Below are 25,543 nucleotides of genomic sequence, written 5' to 3'. Positions count from 1 at the left end.
TTGCCTTAAAAAACAGAAGCTATTAATATGGCAAAAGATATTCAATATTAGAAGAGCTGATAGTCTCATTATTAGAAAACCGAATCTTATAGCAAAACCTAGAAACTGATACTCTAACAATTCCTAATAAATCTGATTAAAGGAAATATTTTAATAAACTTAGTGAGACAATAACAATTTATACGAATAAAACTGCTAATTCTTGGAACAGAATTTTGATTATTAGCTTTTCTAGCAAAATTTATTGCAAAACCCCACTTGCTACATTTTTGGCATTTATCTTTAAATACATGATTAAAACCAGCTACATGTAAGAAAACATTTGTGTATGCATAAATATATATATAAACACATACACACACGCATGTATATGACAAAGTGATAAGCAAAGAGCTACGTTCAAACACTCACAAAACTAGAAAATACTACCCCTACATACCTACTTTTAAAAGTCTTTTGTTCTAATTACCTCCCAAAAGAACTGAAATTATTTGTTTTCTTAAAAAAAGAAAGAAAAAGTAGACCAGACCCACAGCTTTATATCAGTTTTATTTAATAGTTATGAAATGGCATTGGTGCATATTAATACCCTCATGAATAACCTAATTTTTTTTCCGCAAGTTTATAAGCTTCCAGATACCAGTCAAATATTGAAGTCGTATAAAAAGAAGATCTTTGCCCATCTGTAGCCAGCTCCAAAATGGGACCAGCTTAGAACCTGTAATTATAAAGAGAATTTAAAATAAATTGGCTTACATAAGAATTGAAGGAAAAGTCAATTTAAAAACCACTAAAAAGTCATGCAAAACTACCTTTGACATCATCTTTCAAGCCTGCTTAAATACTGATCAAACTTTAATAAGCTATATAAAATAACTCTAGAATGCAAAAGCTAGAAACAAGGACAGGAAGATTTCTTCTCTGGATGGGCATAGCTGGTTCTCTGTCTAAGGGGACAATGAAATCTAGGGTCTCACTTGGGAAGAGCCTAGCTCAAGTTCGTTAATGAGCAGATGCCTTGGGAACTGGGAATCATCATACCCTTTAGAAACTGCCTGCCCTTCAGAGGCGGGGGTCTGACAAAAAATAGGAAAAATGTGGATCACAAAGTAACACCGGGCATTAAATAATATAGCATAATATTAATTTTCCTCATAAAATAATTCATGTTGTTACTAGCGAAGCAACAATCACATAAAAAATAGTCAAAACACCATATAAGAGTTCACAAAAGATTTCTATGTATAATGATCCAACCTTAGTAATAATTCACATTTATAGTCTTTAGCTATTTTTCTTACATCATTGCTGTGAGCAGGAATTACTGCCCTCATTTTGTGGATTAGGAAACCAGCTCTGGGAGGGTCTCATGGTTAAAAAGTATTAGCACTAGGCTATGAATGCATGTCTCTCCCAAATCTAAATCCCCTACTCTTTCCATTATACCCAACTATCAGGCTAGACCAGATTGTCATACCATGAATGATCTAACTGCTTGAAGCTATGCTGTACAGCTTGTCTATTGTTAACTATTACTAGTTCTATATTTATACATGTACAATTTGAGGAAAAGTAGAAAAATTGTTAGTACCAAGTCCATTTCACTATCATTATAATTCACGTTTAAAGCATGCCTTATCCCACTACTATAAACTTATATAGTAGTTTCTATAAAAACTCAGGGAGCACAAAGAGCTCTGGACATAATAATCTCATTCTACATAGTTTATGGGACATGTGTTATTTCCATTTCATAAATGAGAAAATCAAGGTACCTAAAATTAAAGAGTGATGCAATTAATTAATTGTCCAAGGAATACAAGTGGGCAAAGACATTTATAGGATCTCTTGCCACTTCCAGAAATCTTATTTGTTGTTTAGAGGTAGGAGGTGCATGGAAGTAACAGGTGTTCACACACAGCTTTCTCTTTCACTTGGTCAGCAAGAAGAGTCCTTGATTATGTAGTTCCTTAGGCCAAGAAAGAACAGTGATAGTTCTTACACACACCTGGAAGAAGGAGATGTGTTTGCCCACTAGCCTGAGAGATTACTTTTTGAGCAATGTTCCTGATCCACAGCTTCCTAATTAGAGGATCTAGCCTTGTATCAGAAAAGGGATAGTTCCAAAATCTAGCTTTGAGAGAAAGGAAGATTGCCAAAGTGCTGGTGGCTGGTGCAGCTATGGGGCAACAAAGAGGGAAGCATAAGGCCTGCATATAGTCCCCCTCCGTTACTATGTGATATCTGGATTGCACAGGTAGAACTAGAAGGGGGCTGATTTTCCAGGAACCACAAAATATCTGCTCAGTAGTGGAATACAAGGGGATTCTACGTGTCTAGAAAAGATACTGGAGAACCTTGTTAGAATATTAAAGATTGGGGGGCAGCTGGGTAGCTCAGTGGATTGAGAGCCAGGCCTAGAGACAGGAGGTCCTAGGTTCAAATCCGGCCTCAGACACTTCCTAGCTGTGTGACCCTGGGCAAGTCACTTGACTTCCATTGCCCACCCTTACCACTCTTCCACCAAGGAGCCAATACACAGAAGTTAAGAGTTTAAAAAAAAAAAAAGAACACTAAAGATTTACTGGAATTATGAAGTATTGCCCTGTTGGCAAACCTTAGTTTGTGTCCGTTGGAGGAGAAACTATTTTGAGTGCTTTCTCTGTTTATAAGCTTTTGTGAGTCCTCTGCATCTTTTGTATTTTCTCCAGGGTGAAATAAAGGCTGTTCTACACGTGTTCTATTACCTTTTGTGCTTGTATGAAGTTGGAGATCCTTTTTATCCACGTGTGGAAAGCCAAACATAAACTGTTTGTAGAAATTCCTCAGTATGACTTCTACATGGAGGCAGAAGTACCCCCAGTGCCTAGCACTGTTTGGCCCTTAATAAATGCTCACTGAATTGGGCTGAAAACAAAAGCAAAGGCAATGAAAACACACCTCTGCTTCTCCACTCTCTAAGACATAGGGGTCAGTTCAAACCCTAAATAAATTAATGCATCCATTCTAGAATAGACTGGAGAAATATAGGTGGATTCTGGAACATCTACAGTCTGGAAAACTTTGGGAAGCCTGGATTAATTCTTAGACTGAGTAAGCCTTCCAGATGTGGAATTAACCTGATGGCTAGATAAGATATCTTTTTGGAAATGACAGGAATGGAACTCGGAGAAAGGTAACATTCATTTGGGTATTCATTCACCTGGTTTTGTTTTATAAGCTTTAAAGGAGATACAGCTTACAAAGCAAGTTAATGTCAGAACTAGTGCCAAGGCAAAGACATACTTATAATTACCTACTTGTATATAGTTATACATTAATCTAATAGCAGCCCAGTGTGGCACTTTGTCTTGTAAATAGCATACAATTATAAACAAAATCACTATAGTCCAGAATATTTATGGACCAAGAGACAGTGGCTAGAAGGCTGCCCTCAGAGTCAAAACTACTTGGGCTAAAATCCTTCTTCTGACATATCCTGGCTACAGGGTCATGGGAAAATCACTTACCTTCTCATTGTCTCAGAAAACTTTCTAATCTTATAAATTGTAGAACAGTTTCAGGTTTGCATTGATAAGAGGGAGTTTTTTCATCCAAGTGCTCCCTATATTAATGATATTATAAGGCTAGGAAGACGCACAAAACACTTATTTTTTTCTCCAGATATACAACATATATGTTTAATAGCTATTGAATTATATATGGCATATATATGTATATATAAATTTTATATATGGAACAGGCCTGCAGGTTTATCCACTTTTTAAAAGATGTCCATTAGATATCTGTAGAGTGGGTCAAATGAATACAATTCTAACAAACAGCAAAATCTATCCTCAAAATTTCTAAGTTATTTTGACAAGCATGGCACCTTTTCTGGTACCTGTTAAGTGAGTTTCTGGGCTAAAATAGGGGAATTCTTTCATTTTAGAAGGGAAAAAAATTTGAGAAATTGTGGCAGAAAGGATATGAGTTGATCCATTTATATTGAAAGCTGACCAGACCCTAATAGCAACAAGGAAAGGAGAGGCCTTAAAAAATCTGTTTTGACTTGGGCTGACTTAAGTCCATTTGTCATATGAATGATCCACACTTACCTTCAATTTCAGTCCAGTTGACAGCAATTTCTGCTATTGGAATTTTAAAAAATTGCGCAATATAAAGAAGCTCTACATCAAATGCCCTGAAATAGATACATTTTTTAAAAAGTAAGTTGGTTTGTAATTAGATCTCTGACATGGCATAATTAAAATCAGCTTGTTCAACAGTTGTTCAGTTTATGTGGTTCTCTGAAGGTCAGATCCACAAACAATGAAAATTAATAAAAAGCCAAGCTATGAAGAAGACAAAATAACTTAAGGATATGACTGAGATTCAAATAAGGAGAAATGGAGAGTATTGATTAGAAATTGGAGCATTTGGAAATTTGGTGGCATTTTAAGCCCAGTCCTGTTGTTTTAAAGAGTGTTTTATTTTACTATAACACATCTAGGAAAAATGGTTGTTAATCCTAACTTTAAGAAGTTTAAGAGCTGAGAGCCTGTTACAATGTTTAATACACAACCTAATACTGAGGTAATGACATTAGTCTCAAAGAAGTCCCCAAATAGAAAGTTCACAGCCTGTAGATAACTTAAGTAATTTTTGCTGCCACTACCCAGGGAATCAAGATTTCTCTCCAAAGGTCATGACTGTGGGTTCCCTCTCTGATGGCATTGTTTCTTCTATTATGGCAGCCAGGTGGTACAGTGAATGGAGCACTAAGTCTGGAGTTAGGAAGAACTGAGTTCAAATTCAGTCACAATCCATTTTCTAGCTGTGTGACCTTGGGCAAGTCACTTAAGCTCTGTCTCAGTTTCCTTCACTGTAAAATGGCAATGAAAATAGCACCAATATCATCAGGTTGTATGAGAGCCAAATTAGATAGTATTCATAAAGCACTCAGCAAAGTGGCTAGTTAATTCACTTAACTTTCCTGCTATTGTATATCTGTAGTATAACACACAGAAAGATATTCAGACTGTAAATTTGAATAGAACTTTGGGTGTAATTGTACAGATAGGTAATCATAAGGATAGAAATTAATACATAGATGAGACTTTTATGGACATTTCTAGTCACCTTTTCTAGTTTGCCATTATTTCCCTAACCATGGTGAAACTTTTTCTTGAAGCTTTTCTATTTGTTGAGGAAGAAATGGAAACTGACCCTCAGTTAGCATGGACTCTCTCAAAGTGTTTCCTTGCATTTTGCCACTGAATTTCTCCTGCTCCTGAGTGCAAAGGCAATAGAAAAAACGGATACAAGAATATTCTTTATTGTTCCTTAATCCTTCCGCACATTAAAAAAAAATTAAAGTTCTCTACAAGAAATAGGTTTCTTCTCAAATCTATTTTCTTATATTCGCATGAGTGGCATAAGCCTATGCCTATACTCTTTTAAGTCTCAGTACATATTAAAAAAATAAAGCTATATTGTATTACTCTGGCCTAGAAAGATTGGTTTTAAGTCTCAATTCACATGATTTGAAGAGAGGTGTTCCCCTCTCCCCTTTAAGGGTTTTACCTCTCCCTTCCCTGCTTAAATTCTAATTATATAACTAGCACCAAAATGAGGTAGTTGGATAATTTGGGATAAAAGTTATTTTAAACTTACTTAATACCTTTTCTTATCCTACTTAAATATTTAAGTAAGAAGATAGAACATCTAAAAAGAGGGTTCTTTGTGTTTTCCAAAAGAAAATATAAAACTTGTTAAATAGGATTGACAATCCCGAAGGAAGGAAACTCAAAATTAAGTCTTATGTTTTATCCTGACCTTTCTCCATTATTCTTGTTTTCTATTTCATAAGAGTATACTACCAGAGAAGCATCAATTGTTAGACTGAGATACTTTCTTATACCTGAATAACTTGAAAAAGATTTTCAATATTAAATAACTTTCTAAGTCCTGAATTGTGCAAGCACTTAGTTAAACAAATCTATATTTTATCAGATATAAAAAGTGATTTGATTCACGATTTATACAAAAAGGTTAAGAGGAGAGTTCATTGGTCAGAAATCACCTTATTAAAAAACCCAACTATGCTTGATATTTTTTATTTTGTTATTAGAGGGAGCATGCCATAGCAAAAGCGGAGTGGTAGGTGGTGGGGATGAGGTCCTGCAGTAGAGATGTTTTGGCTTAAGTCTTTCCTCTGACACACACAGGTATGGCCCTAGAAAAGAAACTTCACCCTTTAGTGCCCTAGGCAACTCTTTAAATTGTGGGACAGATGCTGGTCTGCCTTGGTAGCTATACTCTGGTGGGAATTTCTTATGACCAAGGCAATCATGGGGCTGGAGTAAAATTAAAAAAAAAATCCATCTTCAAATTAATGTGGAATTTTTGAGGATCCAAAGAAAGATTGTGAAAAAAATTAAATTACATTTCCACACATAATTAATAAACTTTCTTATTAGTAAGGTACATGGAATTACCAGAATAAGAATGCTTTTAGTCATTTGGCAAAAACTGCTGGGAAACCTAGAAATATGGCAGAAATTAAGCTTAGACCAATTTCTTACCCAAATATCATAAAAAGTTCCAAAAGAACAAATGACTAAATGTTAAAAGATCCAATTTTTTAAAATGGAGGCAAAGAGAAAAAGGTACCTTTCACAACTATGATTGGGGAAAGAATTCTTAAGTTAATAGGAGAAAGAGATAACCATATTAGATAAAATGGGCAATTTTCATTATATAAAATCAAAAAGCTTTTGCATAAATAAAATCAATGTAGCTAAAATTATAATAAAAGCAGTGAATTAGGAAAAAAACATAGAATTTGATAAAGGTCTGATTGTCAACAGAAAGAACTGATACAAATAGTTAGAAAAGAACCATTCCTATAAGAGAGATGTGGTAAAAGGATATAAATAGGTAGTTTTCAAAAGAAAGGAACCATATAAAAGAACTCTGAAAAAGTATTCCAAATCACAAATAATAAAATAAATGCAAATTAAAATACTTAGGTTTCACCTCACATCTGATGACAAAAGATGAAAATTGCAAATGTTAAAAGGGCTTCAGGAGAACCAGAATATTAATGAACTGTTGGGAGGGATATAAATTGGCATAAAAATTCTGGAAAACAATTTAGAACAATATTGATTCTGTATACCCTTTGGCTCACTACTAAGAAAATAACTCAGAGGTCAAAGACAGTGACTGGGCTCATACATGAAAAACTCTTTATAGCACCATTTTACATGGTAGCAAAGAACTTGAAACAAAGCAGGTAGTTATCAAAAGGAAACTGGAGAAACAAATTGTGGTATATGAATGTAATAGAATACTACTATGCTACAAGAAATGACAAATATGAAGAATCCATAGAAACTTGAGAAGAACTGTGTGAACGAATACATCGTGAAATAAGTAAAACTAGGGAAACAATGAGATCCACAAAAATATGGAGGAAAACAACTATAAAAGACTTTAGAACATTGCCTCTTAGAAGAGGTGAAGCACAAGAGGTATCAAGAGAGATAAAAATTATTAGAAATGGCTAAGGTATTGTTTTGCTTGGTTATACTTATTAAATATAAGGGAAAGTTTTCCAGGTGGAAGGGACAGAAATAATTATTGGAAAGTAAAAGAAATGTTTAAAAGAGAAAGAAAAGAACATCAATAAAACAAACATCTTTTTAGTAAAATGTCTAAACTTTAAAGATTGAGATAGCCCCTGGGTTGAATGTGTTACTGGCAAAGCTGTTCTCAGAATTGTCTTGATAATGCCAGGAAAAAATATATTTCAAATATTCCATTTTCAGAGACACTCACAAATGTGGCAACATAAAACTTAAACATTTGTTAGAAGGCATTTGGCAGCAGTATGTTTCTGAGGAATTTTATTTCTCCCATTAACTATATTTCACTCACTGCAATTCTGAAAGCATAAAGAAGTCTAGTGTGTCTGTATTAATCAACCAACAAGCACTTATTAAGACCTTACTGTGTACCATCTCACTATGATAGTCAATGGAGATATAAAGACAAAAAATAGAACAATTCCCTACTCAAAAATAGTATCAAGGGAAATAACCTGTACATATAAAAGTTTAAGTAGAATAAATATAAAAAGAATAACTACAAATAAGCTCAAGGTTGTTTTGGAAGGAGAGATGTGGCAAATTTAACAAAAGTAAACTGAAGTATAGAGTTTTGAGCAAAATTAAGTTTATTAACAGTGACACATATAAGTGTTAACAAAGTCAGTAAATCCAGTGACTTTAATGAGGAGGGGAACCACAACAAAGAAGTGGTCTTAGTAGACCTGGAAAAAAAGTGATAGGTTATAGGTCTGGGGCAGAAACAGTTCAAATGGCTATACTAAAAAAGGTGGGTGGGCCTTCACGTGAAGCTAATCATTGTCCTTCTCTGATAATTAGAGAATGTTAATTATTTTATGGAACTCATTTTCATTTTGTAATCTTTTCTTAAAGGATCAAAACTATCAGATGTGTTGTCTCCTTGGAAAATATAAAAACTTCCCTAATTGTATAAAGACAGAAGATGTATTTTGGGGGGATAGTACTGAGTTATTAAATATTAAAAAGATACCCTAGGAAGTACCTAAGGGATATTGGTATGAAAGAAAAGAACTTTTCTCCAGCTTTTCTAGACTTTTCCATAGATCTATAGCTTTATCCTATCCCATTTCCCAATTAGATAATTCATGCTGCTTTGAGTTATCTAAGAGTTGAGATGATAAATTAAACTCTCCCTTCCTAATCCCAAAACTTTTCTAAGAGTCAGGTTGAGGTTTATTCATTGTTATAATGAATGGCTCCCTTGGATGGGGTATGAATATACTGGGAAATGTAGATACTGTAAAAATAAAAGATATCAAAAAAAATTTCATTGTAAAAAAGAATTTGGACACGATGATATTAGGAAAGAAAGAATCTGAAGATTTTGAGGCTTTGGGAACTTAATCAGAATGAAATAAAACATACCCTTTTTTAGATTTTTTTGTTTGTTTCTTTAGAAGGGAAGAGTGGATAAGTTTTCAAATAAAGACCATAGAGGTGTGTTGGTGAACCTATGGGTGCTAGAGGGGCTGTTCCCTTCCCCCTTTCCATGCACACTTGAAGACATATCTCACATCACCCATCCCGATGCCCAGCAGCCCAATGGAAGTACTTCCTCCCTCCCCTGTCTGGGAGTAAGGCAGGGGGCTCACATGCAGCATGAGGGTTGCAGTTGAGCACTCAGTCGCTAAAAGGTTCACCATCACTGCCCTAAAGCAAAGAATGCTTTGATTAAGGGCTTATTAAAACAAAATTCTACAAGTACACATCAGAGATTTTCAATTAGTTTTGAATGAAATACTGAAGAATGTTACCAAGAGATGGAGCAAGACAGAATTTGAAGAAGCATACAACTTTTGATATTTATTGATTCCAAATATGTAAAAGACACACATACACACACACATATACACATGCACATGGGTACTCCAAAATAGGCTAAGAAGAAACAAAACTGTTCCAATGAATGGTTCTTTTTTTCCTTTTTTTTCAATCTTTACAAAAATTAAATTTGAAAGAAAAAAGTCCACCTAACTAAAGCCAAGTTCATTATTGTTTTGGTTATCAAGCTTAACTAGTTTTATATTTCAAGGAAAAAACAGATCCTCAACAATGAAAACACTATTCCCTATTACTAAAGCCTTTTAAACTACAAAGAACAAGTCTTTTGGCCCATCTGGATATAACAGTTGAATGAATAACTTCAGGAGGAGGAGCTTCCTTTCAAGTGTGGCTTCATATAACTATATTCACTGGTTTCATATTTCATAGTGATTATTTATATCGGTGATTATTTTGCTATTGTACACAGTAACAATATGAGTGCTCAAGGAAAAATATGCCATTTTTTTAAAAAACAAAGAATTTAAATAGCTCTGGATTCTAATGATCATTTTAATACTGAACAAAGATTTCTCCAAAGCAACTTCATTTTTTCTGGTGTGGCATCTGTTTCTTTGGAAACAGATACTAAAAACTGGAGGAGAATACTAATAATTAGAATCTGGGCAAGTCTCAGTGATTAAGGCAAAGAGGATTAGTGATATTATATAAACAGAAGTAACTGACTTAAATGTTAACAACTCAAAACATTTTCAGTTTTAAAAAGGATAATTATCATTTTACAACCTGATGTTAAGGAAAGCATAAAAACTAAGACTCTGAATGAAAAGAAAATACTTTTAGTCAATAAGTGTAGAACTGGGAATAACTATCCTCTTTAATAGTTAAAAACACAATCATTAATATAAAATTGCTCCATATTATTTATAAGTTAACAGATAAGAATATTAGTCATAATGTATCTGAAATATACTTCCAAGCTCAATAAAACAAATTTTAGTTTAGTATGTTGGCATTCCTTTCAGTGTACATTTCTAAACTGAAAATTGCTTCATCTAATAGACATGGGATAAATGTAATTATTTGGAAAGAAATAAGTTAAACTAGGCATTATTTGAAGGCCTTATGTGAAATTTATTTAGCACACTCTTATTCTGACAGCCAAACAAATTTAGATAGGGTCACAGAATTTAAAGGGAAGGGACCTTACAGATCATTAATTCTATTTTCAGATGAGAAAAAAGAATATTTATTTAATTGAATTAATAATGAGGAAAGGGGATAGATGGGTGGCTCAGTGGATTGAGAGCCAGGCCTAGAGACCCTGGGTTCAAATCTGGCCTCAGACACTTCCTAGATGGGTGACCCTGGGCAAGTTACTTGCCCCCCCCCCCCCCAATTGCCTAGCCCATACCACTCTTCTGCCTTGGAACTAACACTTAGTATTGATTCTAAGGTGGAAGGTAAGGGTTAAAAAAAATGTTTTTTAAATAATGAGAAAAGAAATTAATTACCTGACTTGCCCAAAGTCACAAAGTCAATGAATGGCAGGGCAAGGCTTTAAATCCAAATTTTCTGACTCTAAAAATACTGGTCTTTGACATTTAATTGCAATTCATTACTTTTATAATTATGCCATATCTGATAAGGCATCTAGGTGGCACAGTGGATTGAACACTAAAGATAAAATGAGAGAATATTTATACAGTGCCTTATAAATCTTAAAGTGCTATATAAATGCTATGTTTATAATAACTTTATTTTCATTTATTTTTTTAATGAAAAAGAATGCATTGTTTGGAGGGGGCAATGTGTTTAGTCTTATTTTATACTTTTCAGGAGATAAAATGTAGGCTTGTATAAATCTGCATATTAACATTTTAATATCTTTGAAACACTCATGCTTCAAACTAAGACCTAATAAGTATAATGGAAGTACAACGAGTCAAACTAGGTTACATATATACAAATTTTTTAAAAGCCTGTACATTCAGTTGTAAGAAGGTTAACATGATATTGCCAAGTCAGAAAACTTACCATCGCTCAATGTGTAAATTTGAAAAAGTCAGCAAAGCTGCTTCCCGAGTTAATAACTTGAACCCACACTGTGTATCTCTGATTTCTTTGACACAGAGGAACCACACTAGAAAGTGGAATCCATGCATGAGAAGAGTTCTGAAATAGGAACGCTGAAAACAAAGTACAGACACAATTTAGATGGCATTTTCATTTATTTGTCAAGGGTACTCTAAAGTGGTGGAAAGTATCTGACTGCACATAACTATGTTTTAATTTTAAATTGACTGTGTACACCTAACATATAAACAAAGTTCCATTAGCTTCACCAACAAAACTTATCACAAGGACAGTTTTTAAAATTTAATAAAAACAAGTGAGAATGCCTGGAAGCTGAGCCACTGAGCAGGGGCACTAAATAATGAGTTCCTGAGTTATTAATGGTTGAGAAGGACAAGAAATACTACAGTACTTCCTGAGAGCACAAGGCTCCAGGCAGTCTACCATGAAAAATGAGCTTTAAGTTGCTACAAGCAAGGAGTAGATTATCACGTGTATTTATGATTCTTCTTTGCGTCACCAACTTTTATCAGTCTAAGAGAAAGCTAATAATTATAATGGCAGAGCGAAATAATGACAAACTAAAATGCAGCCTCTTGGAAAGAGCAGTGGAAGAGGAGTGAAGATCCCTGGGTTTGAAACCCAGTTATGATACCAATTGAGCTTTGGTTTCCTTATCTATAAAATGAGGATAAATGAACCTTGTACTAGCTACATCAAAGAGGTCACAGGATTGTGGGTTTAGAGACGGAAAAGCCCCCTTAGAGGGCTTTTTTTATTAATTTATTTTATTATTTATTATATATTTTATTATTTATTAATTTTTAAATTTTATTTAATTAATTTAGAATATTTTTCCATGGTTACATGAGTCATGTTCTTTCCCTCCCCTCCTCCCAAAGCCAACACATAATTCCACTGGGTTTTACATGTATCATTGATTAAGACCTATTTCCATATTATTAATATTTGCACTAGAGTGATCATTTAGAGTCTATATCCCCAATCATTTCCCCTCGAAACACAATGCCATTATTTTAAAGGTCAGGAAATGAACTCCTAATGAAGATTACTGACTTGCTCAATGTCTTGTGGTAAGGAGGGGGTAGAGCCAGTATTTTTTTTTTTTTTAAAATTTTAAACCCTTAACTTCTGTGTATTGACTTATAGGTAGAAGAGTGGTAAGGGTAGGCAATGGGGGTCAAGTGACTTGCCCAGGGTCACACAGCTGGGAAGTGTCTGAGGCCGGATTTGAATCTAGGACCTCCTGTCTCTAGGCCTGGCTCTCAATCCACTGAGCTACCCAGCTGCCCCTAGAGCCAGGATTTGAATAGAAATTTGAACCCAAAGTCAACACTCTTTCCATTATTCCAAACTGTATCTAATCAAGTCTTTCCAATGTGGTTCAAGTGCTGATTTCATATAGCAGGTCTAAGCATCTCTTTAATATTGATCTTAATTCCAAAAGCATTTCTAAGTGATCTTTAAAAAGAATGTACATACCAAACAAACAAATGCTCACTGTAACAGGTGAAAATAAATAGCACAAATAACCTCATATTATAGTTTTAAAACAGAGGTGGCTAAAATGTTTTTTTTTTTTTTTTAAATCAATGGTCATTTACCTAGAGGGGAAAATAAAATCAACCAAATAAAACATAACTTAGATTTTCCTTTGTAGCTGTAAGAGTATATACAAATGGGGCAGGGTGGGGCACTAGGTGGCTCAGTGGATAGAAAGCCAGGTCTAGAAATAGGAAGTCCTGGGTTTTAATCTGATCTTTGACACTTCCTAGCTGTGTGACCCTGGGCAAGTCATTTAACTTACGTCTAGTCCTTACTGCTCTTCTACCTTAGAATAGTACTTATTCTAAGATGGAAAGGGTTAAAAAAAAGTATATACAAATGGGAGATATTATTATATAGACCAGAGGATCGTGTCTAGGAAGTAATAACAATGATAAATGCTCACATTATCACTTCATGGGGGTAGCTGGGTGGCTCAGTGGATTGAGAGCCAGGCCCAGAGATGTGAGGTCCTGGGTTCAAATGAGACCTCAGACACTTCCCAGCTGTGTGACCCTGGGCAAGTCACTTGATCTCCATTGCCTTACCACTCTTCTACCTTGGAACCAATACACAGTATCAATTCCAAGATAAATGGATGGATGGATGGATGGATGGAAGGAAGGAAGGAAGGAAGGAAGGAAGGAAGGAAGGAAGGACGGACTTCAACATTTGCAAAGTGCTTTACGTATGTCATCTCATTTGATCTTGATTAACAGCTTTGTGAGTTAGGTGCTATGATTATTTTCATGTCAAAAATGAGGACACTAAGCTTGAGAAAAGTTAAATGACTTGCTGGAGGTCACATAAGAGCTAGTAAATATCTGAAGCAGAAATTAAACTTTGGTCTTCCTGACTTGAAGAAGTCTTGGTTCTAGGAATTTTCTCTGGTTGTCCCACATGCCTGCAATGCTTTCCCTCTTCATCCCTGCCCACTGGCTTCCCTGGATTCCTTCAGGTCCCAGTTAAAAATTTTTTTTTTCTATATGAAGCCTTTCCTAACTCCTCTAAATTCTAGTGTTTTCCTTCTTTTAATCAATCCCTATTCATCCTATATATAGCTTGTTTATACATATTTATTTGTTTGTGGATTCCCCCATTAGATTATCATCTCCTTGAAGGCCAGGACTATCTTTTCATTCTTTTTGTATTTCTAGTACCTAGCACATAGTAGGTGAATAATAAGTATTTTTTAACTGAAAAAGTTACCACAGGGTATAAATAAATTGACATGACTTTTTCTCACTGCATAGACATGTTTAAGTCTATCCCAAAATTATAAACCTTTACTTGACAAGTATGCTAAAAATACTATTGATGGAGGTGTAAATTGATCCTATTATTCTGGAAAGATACTTCAAAAATTCACTAACTAGCCTATCTTTTGACCCAGCAATACTACCACGGCTACTAGGCATATACCTCAAGAGATCAAAGAGAGATAAGACCTACATAATAAAAATTTTATAGTAGCTCTTTTTGCCTTAGCAAAGAACTGGAAACAAAGTGAGTATCTATCAACTGGACAGCAGCAATCCTGTTTCTTGACAGAAGTTTAGAATGAGACAGATATCAGATATAGTCAATTCATAGCTCTGTTTTACTCAACAGTATTTTTTGAGGGTGGGCTTTTCTTGGGGTGGGTGGGGGGCCTGTGAGAATTAGAGAAAATAGGAGTAGAGATAGCAATACCAAAAAAAAAAAAATCAATGAAATATTGAAAGTGCATAAAAGAGAGGAAATGAAAGTCAAGAAGGGGACACAAAAAGAACTACTATGTTAAATTTAGTACAAATAAATCAATCAAGAAGCATTTGTTTAGTGCTTACTATGCATGTGCCAGGCACTTTGCTAAAAGATGATGATAAAAGAAAAGGGGGAAAAAAACCAGCCCCTTCCTTCAATAAGGTACATTCTAACAGTGGAGACAAGTAACTAAATGGGTAACAGAAATTCATGTTGTCATAAACACTCAGTTTTTTTCTATCCTCCTATCTACTCAAACCTGATACCCTTGATAGTAGAAAGGAAGTTAAGAAGACGAGGGAAGAAAATTATTGTGTTCGATTTATTTTAATTTTGATTTGAACAAGTTGAGTTTGAGATGTCTATGGGATATAGTTAAAATGTTAGTTAAAATGATAGTTTAAAATGACTAATAGGCCATCAGGGAAATGGAACTGAAGCTAATAAAAGAGTCTTTAAGTTTGCTTATAAATATGGGAATCATTGAGAAAGATGGTAACTTCATCCTATGGGAGCTGATAAGATCACTAAACATATATTTTAAACTGTACATAACAGGAATGTCATATATCATCATTGCTTTTTCTGTTCTTCTGTGTATAAGGATATGTTCGTGTTTTTAAAATATTTATCAAATTTATAATAAAGAAAAAAATTTCACTTGACTTGCCATGATCTTAAGTTATTTTCTTATATCCCCACTCCCTTTCCACTGCCAAACTTCTAAAAATAATTATCTGTACTTGCTGACTTCACTTCTTCTTGATCCATTTACTTTTTTTTAAAAACCTGTACCTTCTGTCTTAGAAGTCAATACTAAGTATTGATTTCAAGGTGGCCGACTGGTAATTAGCTAGGCAATTAGAATTAAGTGACTTGTCCAGGGTCATACTGCTAGGAAGTGTCTAAAGCCAAATTTGTACCCATGATCTCCAGTCTCTGGGTCTGGCTCTCTATCCACTGAGTCACCTAGCTGCCCTGACCCATTTACTCTGTAATCCTTTGAAATGTAGCTTCTGATGTCATCTCTCAATTAGAACTGCTTTCTCTCAAGGTCTCTCTTAATTTATAAATCTTAATGAACTTTTATTTCTCATTGTTTTTTACCTCTGAGTTTTTGATACCCTTGATGATTCCTTCTTCCTATATATACTTTCTTTTCTTACCTCTCAAGACACCACTGGTATTCTGTCTTTCTGACCATTTTTTCTTAGCCTCCTCTGCTGGATCATCAGTCTATCTCCTGCTTTTTTGGCATGGGTGTTGATCAATATTCTGTTCTGGGCCCTTTCATCTTTCTATGCTTTCTAAGAGATTGTATTAGTTCCCATGGGTTTAAGAATCATCTTTTATGCAGTTGATTCCTTAAATTCATATTTCTATCCTTAATCACTCTCCTAAATTTTAATCTTGTATCATCAACTGCTGGCTGGATATTTCCTCCTATATGTCTTGTAGGAAGTCCAATGAAGGACTTCAATATGTTCCCCTCTAAACTCATTACTTCTTCCAAACTTGTTTTGAAAATACAACCATAAAGATCTATGGGAACTGATGCAGAGTGAAATATGCAGACCTGGTAGAACATTGTAGGCAATAACAGAAATAATGAACACCAATTATCTGTGAAAACCTGGCTACTCTCAGCAATGCAATGATCTGGGACAATCCTGAAAGACTTATGATGGGAAATGTTATCCACCTCCAGAGAAAGAACTGTTGGAGTCATCTTTCACATCAGTATATCTTTGGTTTTATTTTGGGGTTTTGGTTTTGTATGAGTGTGCTCTTACAACAATGACCAATATGGATGTGTGTTTGCATGACAATAAAAAAAATTTTTAACCCCACAATCTTCCCAGTCAGCCATATTCATAGCCTTGAGTCATCCTTTATTCTTCTCTTTTTTGGATTATTCTTCCATCCCCAAATTATTATTTAATCTATCTCCACAACATCTCTCACAATTGTCTCCTTCTCCCCACTCAGACAGCTACTGCCATGATTCAGATCTTCATGAGCTCTTGCCTGTTCTATTGCAGTAAGTTCCTAATTGCTCTCCCTGATTCCATTCTTTTCTCTGTCTTATCCATCTTATAGAAAGTTATCAAAATAATCTTTCTAGGGCATAAGTCTGACCATCTCACTAACCTTTACAAAAATGATGAGTGGCTCCCATTACTTAAAGAATATTAAAGAGAAAACAAGTTTTTTTAGCATTTAAGACCCTTTGAAACCAGGAAACTATCACTACAAACTACACACTTTTATAAATTCTACATTCTAACCAAATTGGACTAAAAGCTCTTTCCAAAACTTGACACATAGTTTCTCAGAAATGGCACCTCATATGCTTTCTATTCAGTCCTCATTTCTGTATCGCAGAAAGTTTGTCTTCCCTCAAAGGTTCAGCTAAGATATAATCTTTCCCATTAAGTTTTCTCTGATTCCCCTAACTCTTACTATCTTCTTCCATCACAATTTCTTTGTATAAATGCATGTTGGGGTTATACTGTATACATGTTGTATGCTCTAATAGAATGCAAATTCTTTGAAGTCAAGGACGCTTTGATTTCTTATAAATATATGATTTTATTTGACTTATAACTTTGGGTAGGAACCATATTACAGGAAACACAAAGTAAAGTTGATACTTTGATGGATCCATTATTTTATCAGTGATGTAGATAATAACCTTACCATGCCTCTTTTTTTTCTTTTTTAAACCCTTAACTTCCGTCTTAGGATCAACACTGTGTATTGGTTCTAAGGCAGAAGAGCAATAAGGGCTAGACAGTGGGAGTTAAGTGACTTGCCCAGGGTCACACAACTAGGACATGTCTGAGGCCAGATTCAAATCCAAGATCTTCTGTCTCTAGGCTTTGGCTCTCAATCCATTGAGCCACCAACCTTCTACCTATCATACCTTTAAATCTTTTTAACTTTTAAAATACTAGGAAGAGTCCTTTAAATATTGGGTGCCATATTAAAATGCAAGCATTTTCCTTTATATAAAATCTTTTTGGCATGCATAAACTTTCATATTGCATCTCTACTGAAGAATGGCAGATTTTAACTCAAAGTTATAGTTAGTTGTCTTGAAATAGAAAGGGTTTATGCTACCTAGGATTTTAAAGAAGGGCTGATGAGCACTTTGGGGAAAGGCAGGGGTAAGCCTGAGCAGTGTGCTGCTGCAATGAAGAGAACTGAATATGAAGTCACAATCTGTGTTCAAATCCGAGCTGTGCTGTCCACTACCTGTGTGATGCAAAAATTTTATCTAACCTTATTGGACTTCACTTTACTTGTTTTTAAAATTAAGGAGTTGGACTTCTAAGGTTTTTTCCAGATTTGAAGACCTGGGTTCAAGTCTTGCTTCAAAACATATTGGTCATGTAACCAGAACAAACCATTTGAGTCACTTAATCTGTCAATGCCCTAAGCAAAACTAAAAATTATCAGCAAGGTCCTAATATACATAAATGGGAATTATTCATTTCAATATAATCATAGGCCCAGATAGAAAAAAAAGTTCCTTTTACTCTGTCTGGTTCCTATCATATAATAAATACTAAATTAAAAGACTAATAAAGTATCACACTTTTAATAGTCACTAAAATGTATAATTGGTATATTTTACAGTAACAAATATTTAAGAGGGAACCAAGCAGTGGTCAAGAGAGGTAGCTTTAAAGAAAATGGATATTTAAAAAATGCCAAAGTCATTGCCCTCTGTTCGTTTGCTGATAAAAGGATTTCATATGGAAAGGTAAAAGAGAATGTATAGTTCTGAAATCATAATAATGAAAACTTTTAAATTGAGGTAATTTTCAAAAATATTTAGAAAAGTATGGCAAATAAATAGAACAGAAACTGAATAGCTTAAAAAACCAGGGGAGGGGGCAGCTGGGTAGCTCAGTGGATTGAGAGCTGGGCCTAGAGATGGAAGGTCCTCAGTTCAAATCTGGCTTTAGACACTTCTCAGCTGTGTGACCCTGGGCAAGTCACTTAACCCCCATTGCCTAGCCCTTACCACTCTTTTGCCTTGGAACCAATACACAGTATTGATTCTATGATACATACTATTTATTGATTCTAAGACAGAAGGTAAGGGTTTAAAAAAAAAACAAATAGGGTGAGTGTAAATATTTTAGAGATGCTACTTGTCTAGGATCTGTTATATGGCATAGTGGTATGTCTACTAATTTTTATTCTTCCTTTAAGGCTCAACTCAAAAGCCTCCCACTCTATCAAGTTTTCCTCAATAGAACTTCTACCCTAGTTCTATGTCTTATTTTTCTATTTCCCATTGTGCCTTGCAAATAGCAGGTGCTTGATAAACAAATACTTATTCATTACTCAAAAAGATTTCATCTTGGTGATCATTCCTGTTACTGATAAATATTATTATAAGTATATCTACCAAAACACACACAAGACTTTTAGATTCAATTGCAAAGTACTCCTTAAAAAATAAAGAACAACTTAAATAGCTGTGCTCATGGCTAGGTTGTGACAATATAATACAATTGACAGTATTGCCAAAGTTAATTTACATTGTTAAGGCTAAACCAATAAATTATTAAAGGGAAACTTTATAGAACTTGATTAAACAAAGGAAAAACTAATCTGAGAAAACAAAAGATTTAGTACATTAAGAGAAATGATGAAAAGATGTAGGGACAAAGGGGGAATTGAACTTCTAGACCTCAAATTATATTATAAAGCAGCAGACATCAAAATCATCTGAAATTAGTTTAATAGATCAATGGAACAAATTAGACAAGGGAAAATCAGAAACAATGTAAACCAATAACTCAGTGCCCAATAAAGCAAAATGTAAATTACTTAGGAAAGAACTCTATTTAATAAAAACTGCTTGGAAAACTGGAAAACTGTTTGGCAAACATGAGGCTTAGATGAATACTTTACAGCATATTCCACAAGTCATTCTAAAGTGTGACTTTAATATTAAAGATCATTTTAAAAAAAAATTAGAAGAGAAGCAGATCAAAGACCATAGCTATGGGTAAGAGACATTCTCAACTGAAAAAGGGATAGTAGCAATTAGAAAAGATAAAACAGATAACTGATAAAACTGAAAAGCTTCTTCAGACAAAATCAATGGACCTAAGATGAGAAAGCAAATGGTTGAATGCAAAAAAGTCTGAATGTCAAATTTCCCTAATAAGGGATTGGTATCAATCTTAAACAATTAACAAATATCAAATTACAAATACATATTCTCCAGTAGAAAATTTGTCAAAGAATATGAACAGTTCTCAAAATAACTATAAAGCATTAAGAACTAAATGAAAGAATGTTCCAGATCACTAATAAGGAAAATACCAATCAAAATAACCCCTCACTGAAAATCAGCAAAGATAATAAAAATAGCAGCGGTCAATATTACAGGGGTTATGAGAAGACAGGTACATTGATGCATTGTTGATGGAGTTGTGAATTGGTATGTCCATCTGGGAAAATAATTTTAAATTAAGCAAGTCATGTGACTAAAGAGTATATACCCAGAGATTCAGTTACTGGGCTTAACCCAAGGAACTGATTGAAAAGAAGTAAGTCCTCATATATACCAACATATAGCAGCCCTTTGTGAGACATCAAAGAGCTGGAAAAAAAAAGAAGATGCACATTGACTGGAGAATGGCTAAACAAATTATGGTACAAGAATGTGATGGAATAGTGTGTTATAAGAAATGATGAATGTGATAAATATAAAGAAACATGAAAAGATATAAATCAGTGATTCCCAAAGTGGGTGCCACTGCCCCCTGGCGGGTGCTGCAGCAATCCAGGAAGGCAGTGATGGCCACAGGTACATTTATCTTTCCTATTAATTGCTATTAAAATTTAAAAAAAAAAATTGATTTCCAGGGGCGCTAAGTAATATTTTTTCTGGAAAGGGGGCAGTAGGCCAAAAAAGTTTGGGAACCGCTGATATAAATGAATTGATTCAGAGTGAAGTAAGGAGAACCAAGAAAACAATATGTATGTGTATGTGTGCATATATATGTACACATACATAACAACAATGTAAATGGAAAGAACAAATAAAAACACTCAAAAGTGAATATTGTGTGTCATTTGGAATTATTGTAAGCCCTGGGAGACTACAACTCCCAGGACTCCCTTCTACAACTTGCCCCAACAACTCCCACTTCCTTTGTGTCAGAAAAAGTATAAAAGAGAAAGTTTGGCACCTTTTCTCTCTCTCTACCCTGGAGGGTTGGCTCTCGAATCCTGAGCACCAGCACCAGTGTGCACTCTCTCTTGCGCTCGCTCTCTCTCTCTCTCTCTCTCTCTCTCTCTCTCTCTCTCTCTCTGCCTTTTCCCCTTTCTATTTTCCTCCTAGTTTTCCCTAGACCTTCCCCTTTTCTAATTAAAATAAAACCTAGCTATTCTAAACCCTCAAGTTGCTCTCTAATCTTTTATTTGAGCCCCTGAAGGGCTCTGGTCAATTCCCCCCTGCCTGCTGGGGACACTACCTACCTTTCCCTTCCTCTACCTTCCTCTCTCTTTTCTTCCATTCCTCCAACCTTCCTACCTTCATCCCTTCACCCCCTCACAGTTGTAAAATCAAAAAACAAGTATAGCTTGAAAAAGAAGAGGACACTCCCAACCTCGCTCCTTTGTGGAGGTGGGAGGGCCACAGTACTGCATATCATACATGTTTTCAGACTTTTTCAGAGTACAGATTGGTGTGATTTTTCTTCTTTTTCTTGTTTTAAAAAAATTATATAAATATATATATAGGCAGCTGGGTAGCTCAGTGGATTGAGAGCCAGGCCTAGAAACGGGAGGTCCTAGGTTCAAATCTGGCCTCAGACACTTCTCAGCTGTGTGACCCTGGGCAAGTCACTTGACCCCCATTGCCTAGCCCTTACTACTCTTCTGCTTTGGAACCAATACACAATATTGATTCCAAGAAGGAAAGTAAGGGTTTTATTAAAAAAAAAATAAAATTAGTTATATGAGATAGTTTATATCATTAGTATTCCTTTCCTTCCCAGAGAGCTATCATAATATAAAAAAAGAAATTAAAAAAATACTTTATCTAAAAAAAAAAAAAAAAAAGAATACGGTTTTAAGAATAGCCATGGCCAAGAAAGAGAAAATCATTTAGTGGTTAACCTTCTGGTTCTGAGACTACCTCTCCACACTTAACTAGGTTGGCTTTTTGGTGACAGTCTATTACTGACTTGTGCTAGAACCCTTGACAGAGCCTGCTAGAACCTGTATTTCAAAGGGAAAGCCTTCCAGAATTCAAGCTTATATCCATACCACAATGGAACTTCAAAACAGGCCTTTATATTTGTTGAATTTGATGGAAAAGTCAACTATTATTAAGAAAAACTCAGTTGGAAAAAAAAGAAATGAAATATAGTAAATAAAAAGATTAACTAAGATGAAACTACTTAAGAACTATTAAGAAGAAAATTATTAATATAGACTGAGACTATCGCTACCACTTCTGCATGAGAATACAGAATATGAAACAAAATATAAGAATTTCCTAGTTTCCCTTGAAGATATTGTCATACATTATAAAACTGTCAGGTCTTTCACAAAAGTAGTAATGAATATAAATTGATCCACTGGAGTCATGATGACCATTCCAACTAACAGCAGGAGAGACACAAATGGAGAAGTGCTGAAAACATGAGAAAACAAAAAAGAAAGAGAAGGGTGGCAGCAAGCCAAAACACAATCATTAAATTTGGAATAGGTGTTAAGAAGACAGTTTGCTCCCAAGTTTATAATTCTTTTAATGGAAAAGAAATTTCCATGCTCTTAATTCTTCACTACTCTGTCTCATCAATAACTACTTATTGAGTTCAATGTATTAAAATACTGCAGTTTGTTTTTTTCTTAAATAGATGTCAGGAAACAAAGTATCTGACATTAAAGAGATTATGCCCAAAGTTATACAATGCCAACAGGTCTCTTGTGGGAGTCTGGTTCCATGGTATTATTAGTATAGTAAACTCCTATTGAGGAAATTTCCTCAGCCGAAGCAGCTGTGTGACTTTGTTTTACAACCTGTAATCTTTTGCCTAGAGCACTGAGAATAAGTGACTTGCCCAGGGTAACATGTACAGTATGTGTCAAAAGTAGGGAATTGAGCTTAGGTCTTCTAGATTGAGGTTGTTGACACTAAACCTTGCTGCCTCTCTGTCAGTCTTTATTAATCATAAATATCAAGGGCCATTCTTACATATCTCAAAACAAGAATCCTTTTGGAATGTTTCTCTCAGAACAGCAGAATGGCACCATTATTCTCTACTGCTATAAAATACAAAGGCTTGAGGCATATAAATTTTTAGGTAATTTAAACTGGCTGAAAAGTAAACTTATAGAAGGAAATTAGTAGTATAGAAGTAAGCATCAGTATTTTTCATGTCTAGACTTTTATTTTCTTCTACCTCTAGAATTATTACTGAATAAAAATTAATAGTGTGACTAGGTTAAATTCCTTAGCTCAAGGAGAATATATATATCATCATATTTTCCTTTTTAAATGCATTTTAAATCCTTTCCCTCCAGTTACCCCAGATTTTCTAGCATATGCTACCTAATTTTCAGAGATTAGTTTCTTCTCACAATTTAAAGAACCTTCCTAAGACTTCTTATACTGTAAAATAAAAGTCAAATACTAAATGGCAAAGAAATAAGAAAATTTTAGGTTTCATTTCTTTTCTAACCCAAAGGCAGCACAAAGAAGGATAACCACTTGGACTATGAATAAAACTCTAAATACACCATTTAAAAGTGTGCATGAACCAGCACATATACAAATTATTTTAAATTGGGTTTTTTTTGAGGTTCTGTATTTCATTGTATTGGGATTCATATTCTAAGTTCAATAATATAAATATTAGCATACTATTCTTTCCTGTTACCACCAGTCTTTGAACTTTAAAAAGTCTAAGGTCATTTATATTTTCAGAATATTGCACTTAAGTGCATTAAATTAATTCTTCAAGCTTTCCTTTAAAAAGAAAAAAAAAGAGGATAATTTTTCCTTAAACTTGTAGGGTTCATTTAATATCTTGCAACATGTACTCATGAAATCAAAGGGTGTTCCAGGTCACCTGGCCAAAGCCTTACCTGAGCTATTGATTCTTTCTCCAGATGAGCTCGAGATCCACAAGCAATAGCCATTTGATCCTGGAGGGGAAAAGCAACCAAAATTCATGATATTTTACGTGCAGCTGTTCTATAATCTACTCTTAGAGGGTTGCCCAGAACATCATTATTTCATCATTGATGAGAGTGTTAGTTCATTAGCAATGTGAACATTTGTTTTACAGTATAGGGAAGCTGAATTTTTCTTTTAGCATTAGTGTTTGTTTAGTAATAACAACTCATTTATTTTTTAAAACATGTTTTTATTTTGTTAAATATTTCCAAATTACATGCAAATTTTTAACACTCATTTAAAAATATCTGAATTTCAAATTCTTTCCCCCTCTTGTCCCTTCTTTCTCCTTGAGAAAGTAAGCAATTTGATAATGATCATACATGTGAAATCATACAAAACATATTTCCATATTAGCCATGTTGCAAAAGAAAGCAAACAAAAAAATTAAAGTAAAATAAAGTAAAAAAAATGTATGTTTCAATCTACATTCAGATTCCCAACAGTTCTCTCTTTGGAGGTGGACAGAACTTTTCACCATAAGTCCTTTGGAATTGTCTTGCCTCACTGTCTTGATCAGAGTAGCTAAGTCTTTTGATCATCCTTATAATACTTTTGTTACTATGTACAATGTTCTGGTTCTACTCACTTTACTTTGCATAAGTTCATGTAAATCTTACCAGGTTTTCCTGAAAGTATCTTGCTCATTATTTCTTAGAACACAATAGTATTCCATCACAATCAAATACCACAACTTATTCAGCCATTCCCCAATTGATGGGAATCCCCACAGTTTCTAATTCTTTGCCACCATAAAAAGTTGCTTTGTTTTTGAACAAAAAAGTCCTTTTCCCTTTTCTTTGAACTCTTTCAGATACAGATCTAGAAATAGTATGACTGGGCCAAAGGGGATGCACAGTTTTATAGCTCTTTGGGCAGTTCCAAATTCTCCAGAATGGAACAACTCATATTTTCTTAGTGCTTAAATGCTAAAGGTTTTTTGTACAGTTCTTGAATGTTTGTAGACTTAAAAGAATAGCATCATAATGCTTACCAGATGGGAGAATGTTGGGGGCTATGTACAAAGGTGGTTTTACACATATGCATGCATATATGTATTTACCTAAAACATTCCTTCCTTGCCTCAAGTAGCCAGGAGGGAAAGCTAGTAAAAAATGGGGATAAATGCATTACCAATTTCAAAGAACTGACATGAGAATCCAATGAAAGAAAGTTTATAACATGCTTTATAAACCATAAAGTGATATTATAAATAAAAACTAATAATAATCATGAGTACTGAACCAAGAGTCTGAAGACAGGTTTTCTAGTTCTGGCTCTGCCACTAACTAGCTATGTGATTCCAGACAAATGGCTTTTTTTGACCTCAGCCATCACATCTGTAAAATGAAAGGGTTGAACTAGATGAATTTTAAGATCTCTTCTAAATCTAACATTATAAGATAAGTTTTTTCTTTGGGAGTGAGGGGTGGGAAGTGAAAAAAAAGCAGGAAGTGAATGTTGGAAAATTTTATGGAGGGCAAAAATTCCATATCAGATGGCATGATATTATCAATAG

The 25,543-nt window shown here is 34.5% G+C and overlaps 1 protein-coding gene across 1 annotated transcript in view; it reads right to left on the bottom strand.

Moving 5' to 3' along the window:
- Nucleotides 1-532: 532 nt before the first annotated feature.
- ALG5 (ALG5 dolichyl-phosphate beta-glucosyltransferase) overlaps nucleotides 533-25,543 on the bottom strand; it is a 56,996-nt gene continuing 31,985 nt past the window's right edge. The window contains exons 7-10 of the mRNA XM_044668253.1: nucleotides 23,934-23,993; nucleotides 11,454-11,605; nucleotides 4,098-4,183; nucleotides 533-718 (exon numbers count right to left, since the gene is read on the bottom strand). Of these exons, the coding sequence (XP_044524188.1) occupies nucleotides 603-718; nucleotides 4,098-4,183; nucleotides 11,454-11,605; nucleotides 23,934-23,993 (414 nt within the window). The 3' untranslated portion in view covers nucleotides 533-602. The remainder of the gene's footprint in view (nucleotides 719-4,097; nucleotides 4,184-11,453; nucleotides 11,606-23,933; nucleotides 23,994-25,543) is intronic.

Source organism: Gracilinanus agilis, chromosome 3 (assembly GCF_016433145.1).
Source record: "Gracilinanus agilis isolate LMUSP501 chromosome 3, AgileGrace, whole genome shotgun sequence".
NCBI lineage: Eukaryota > Metazoa > Chordata > Mammalia > Didelphimorphia > Didelphidae > Gracilinanus > Gracilinanus agilis.
Note: the sequence above shows the minus strand (reverse complement) of the source record. Positions and strands in the feature narration are given on the sequence as shown.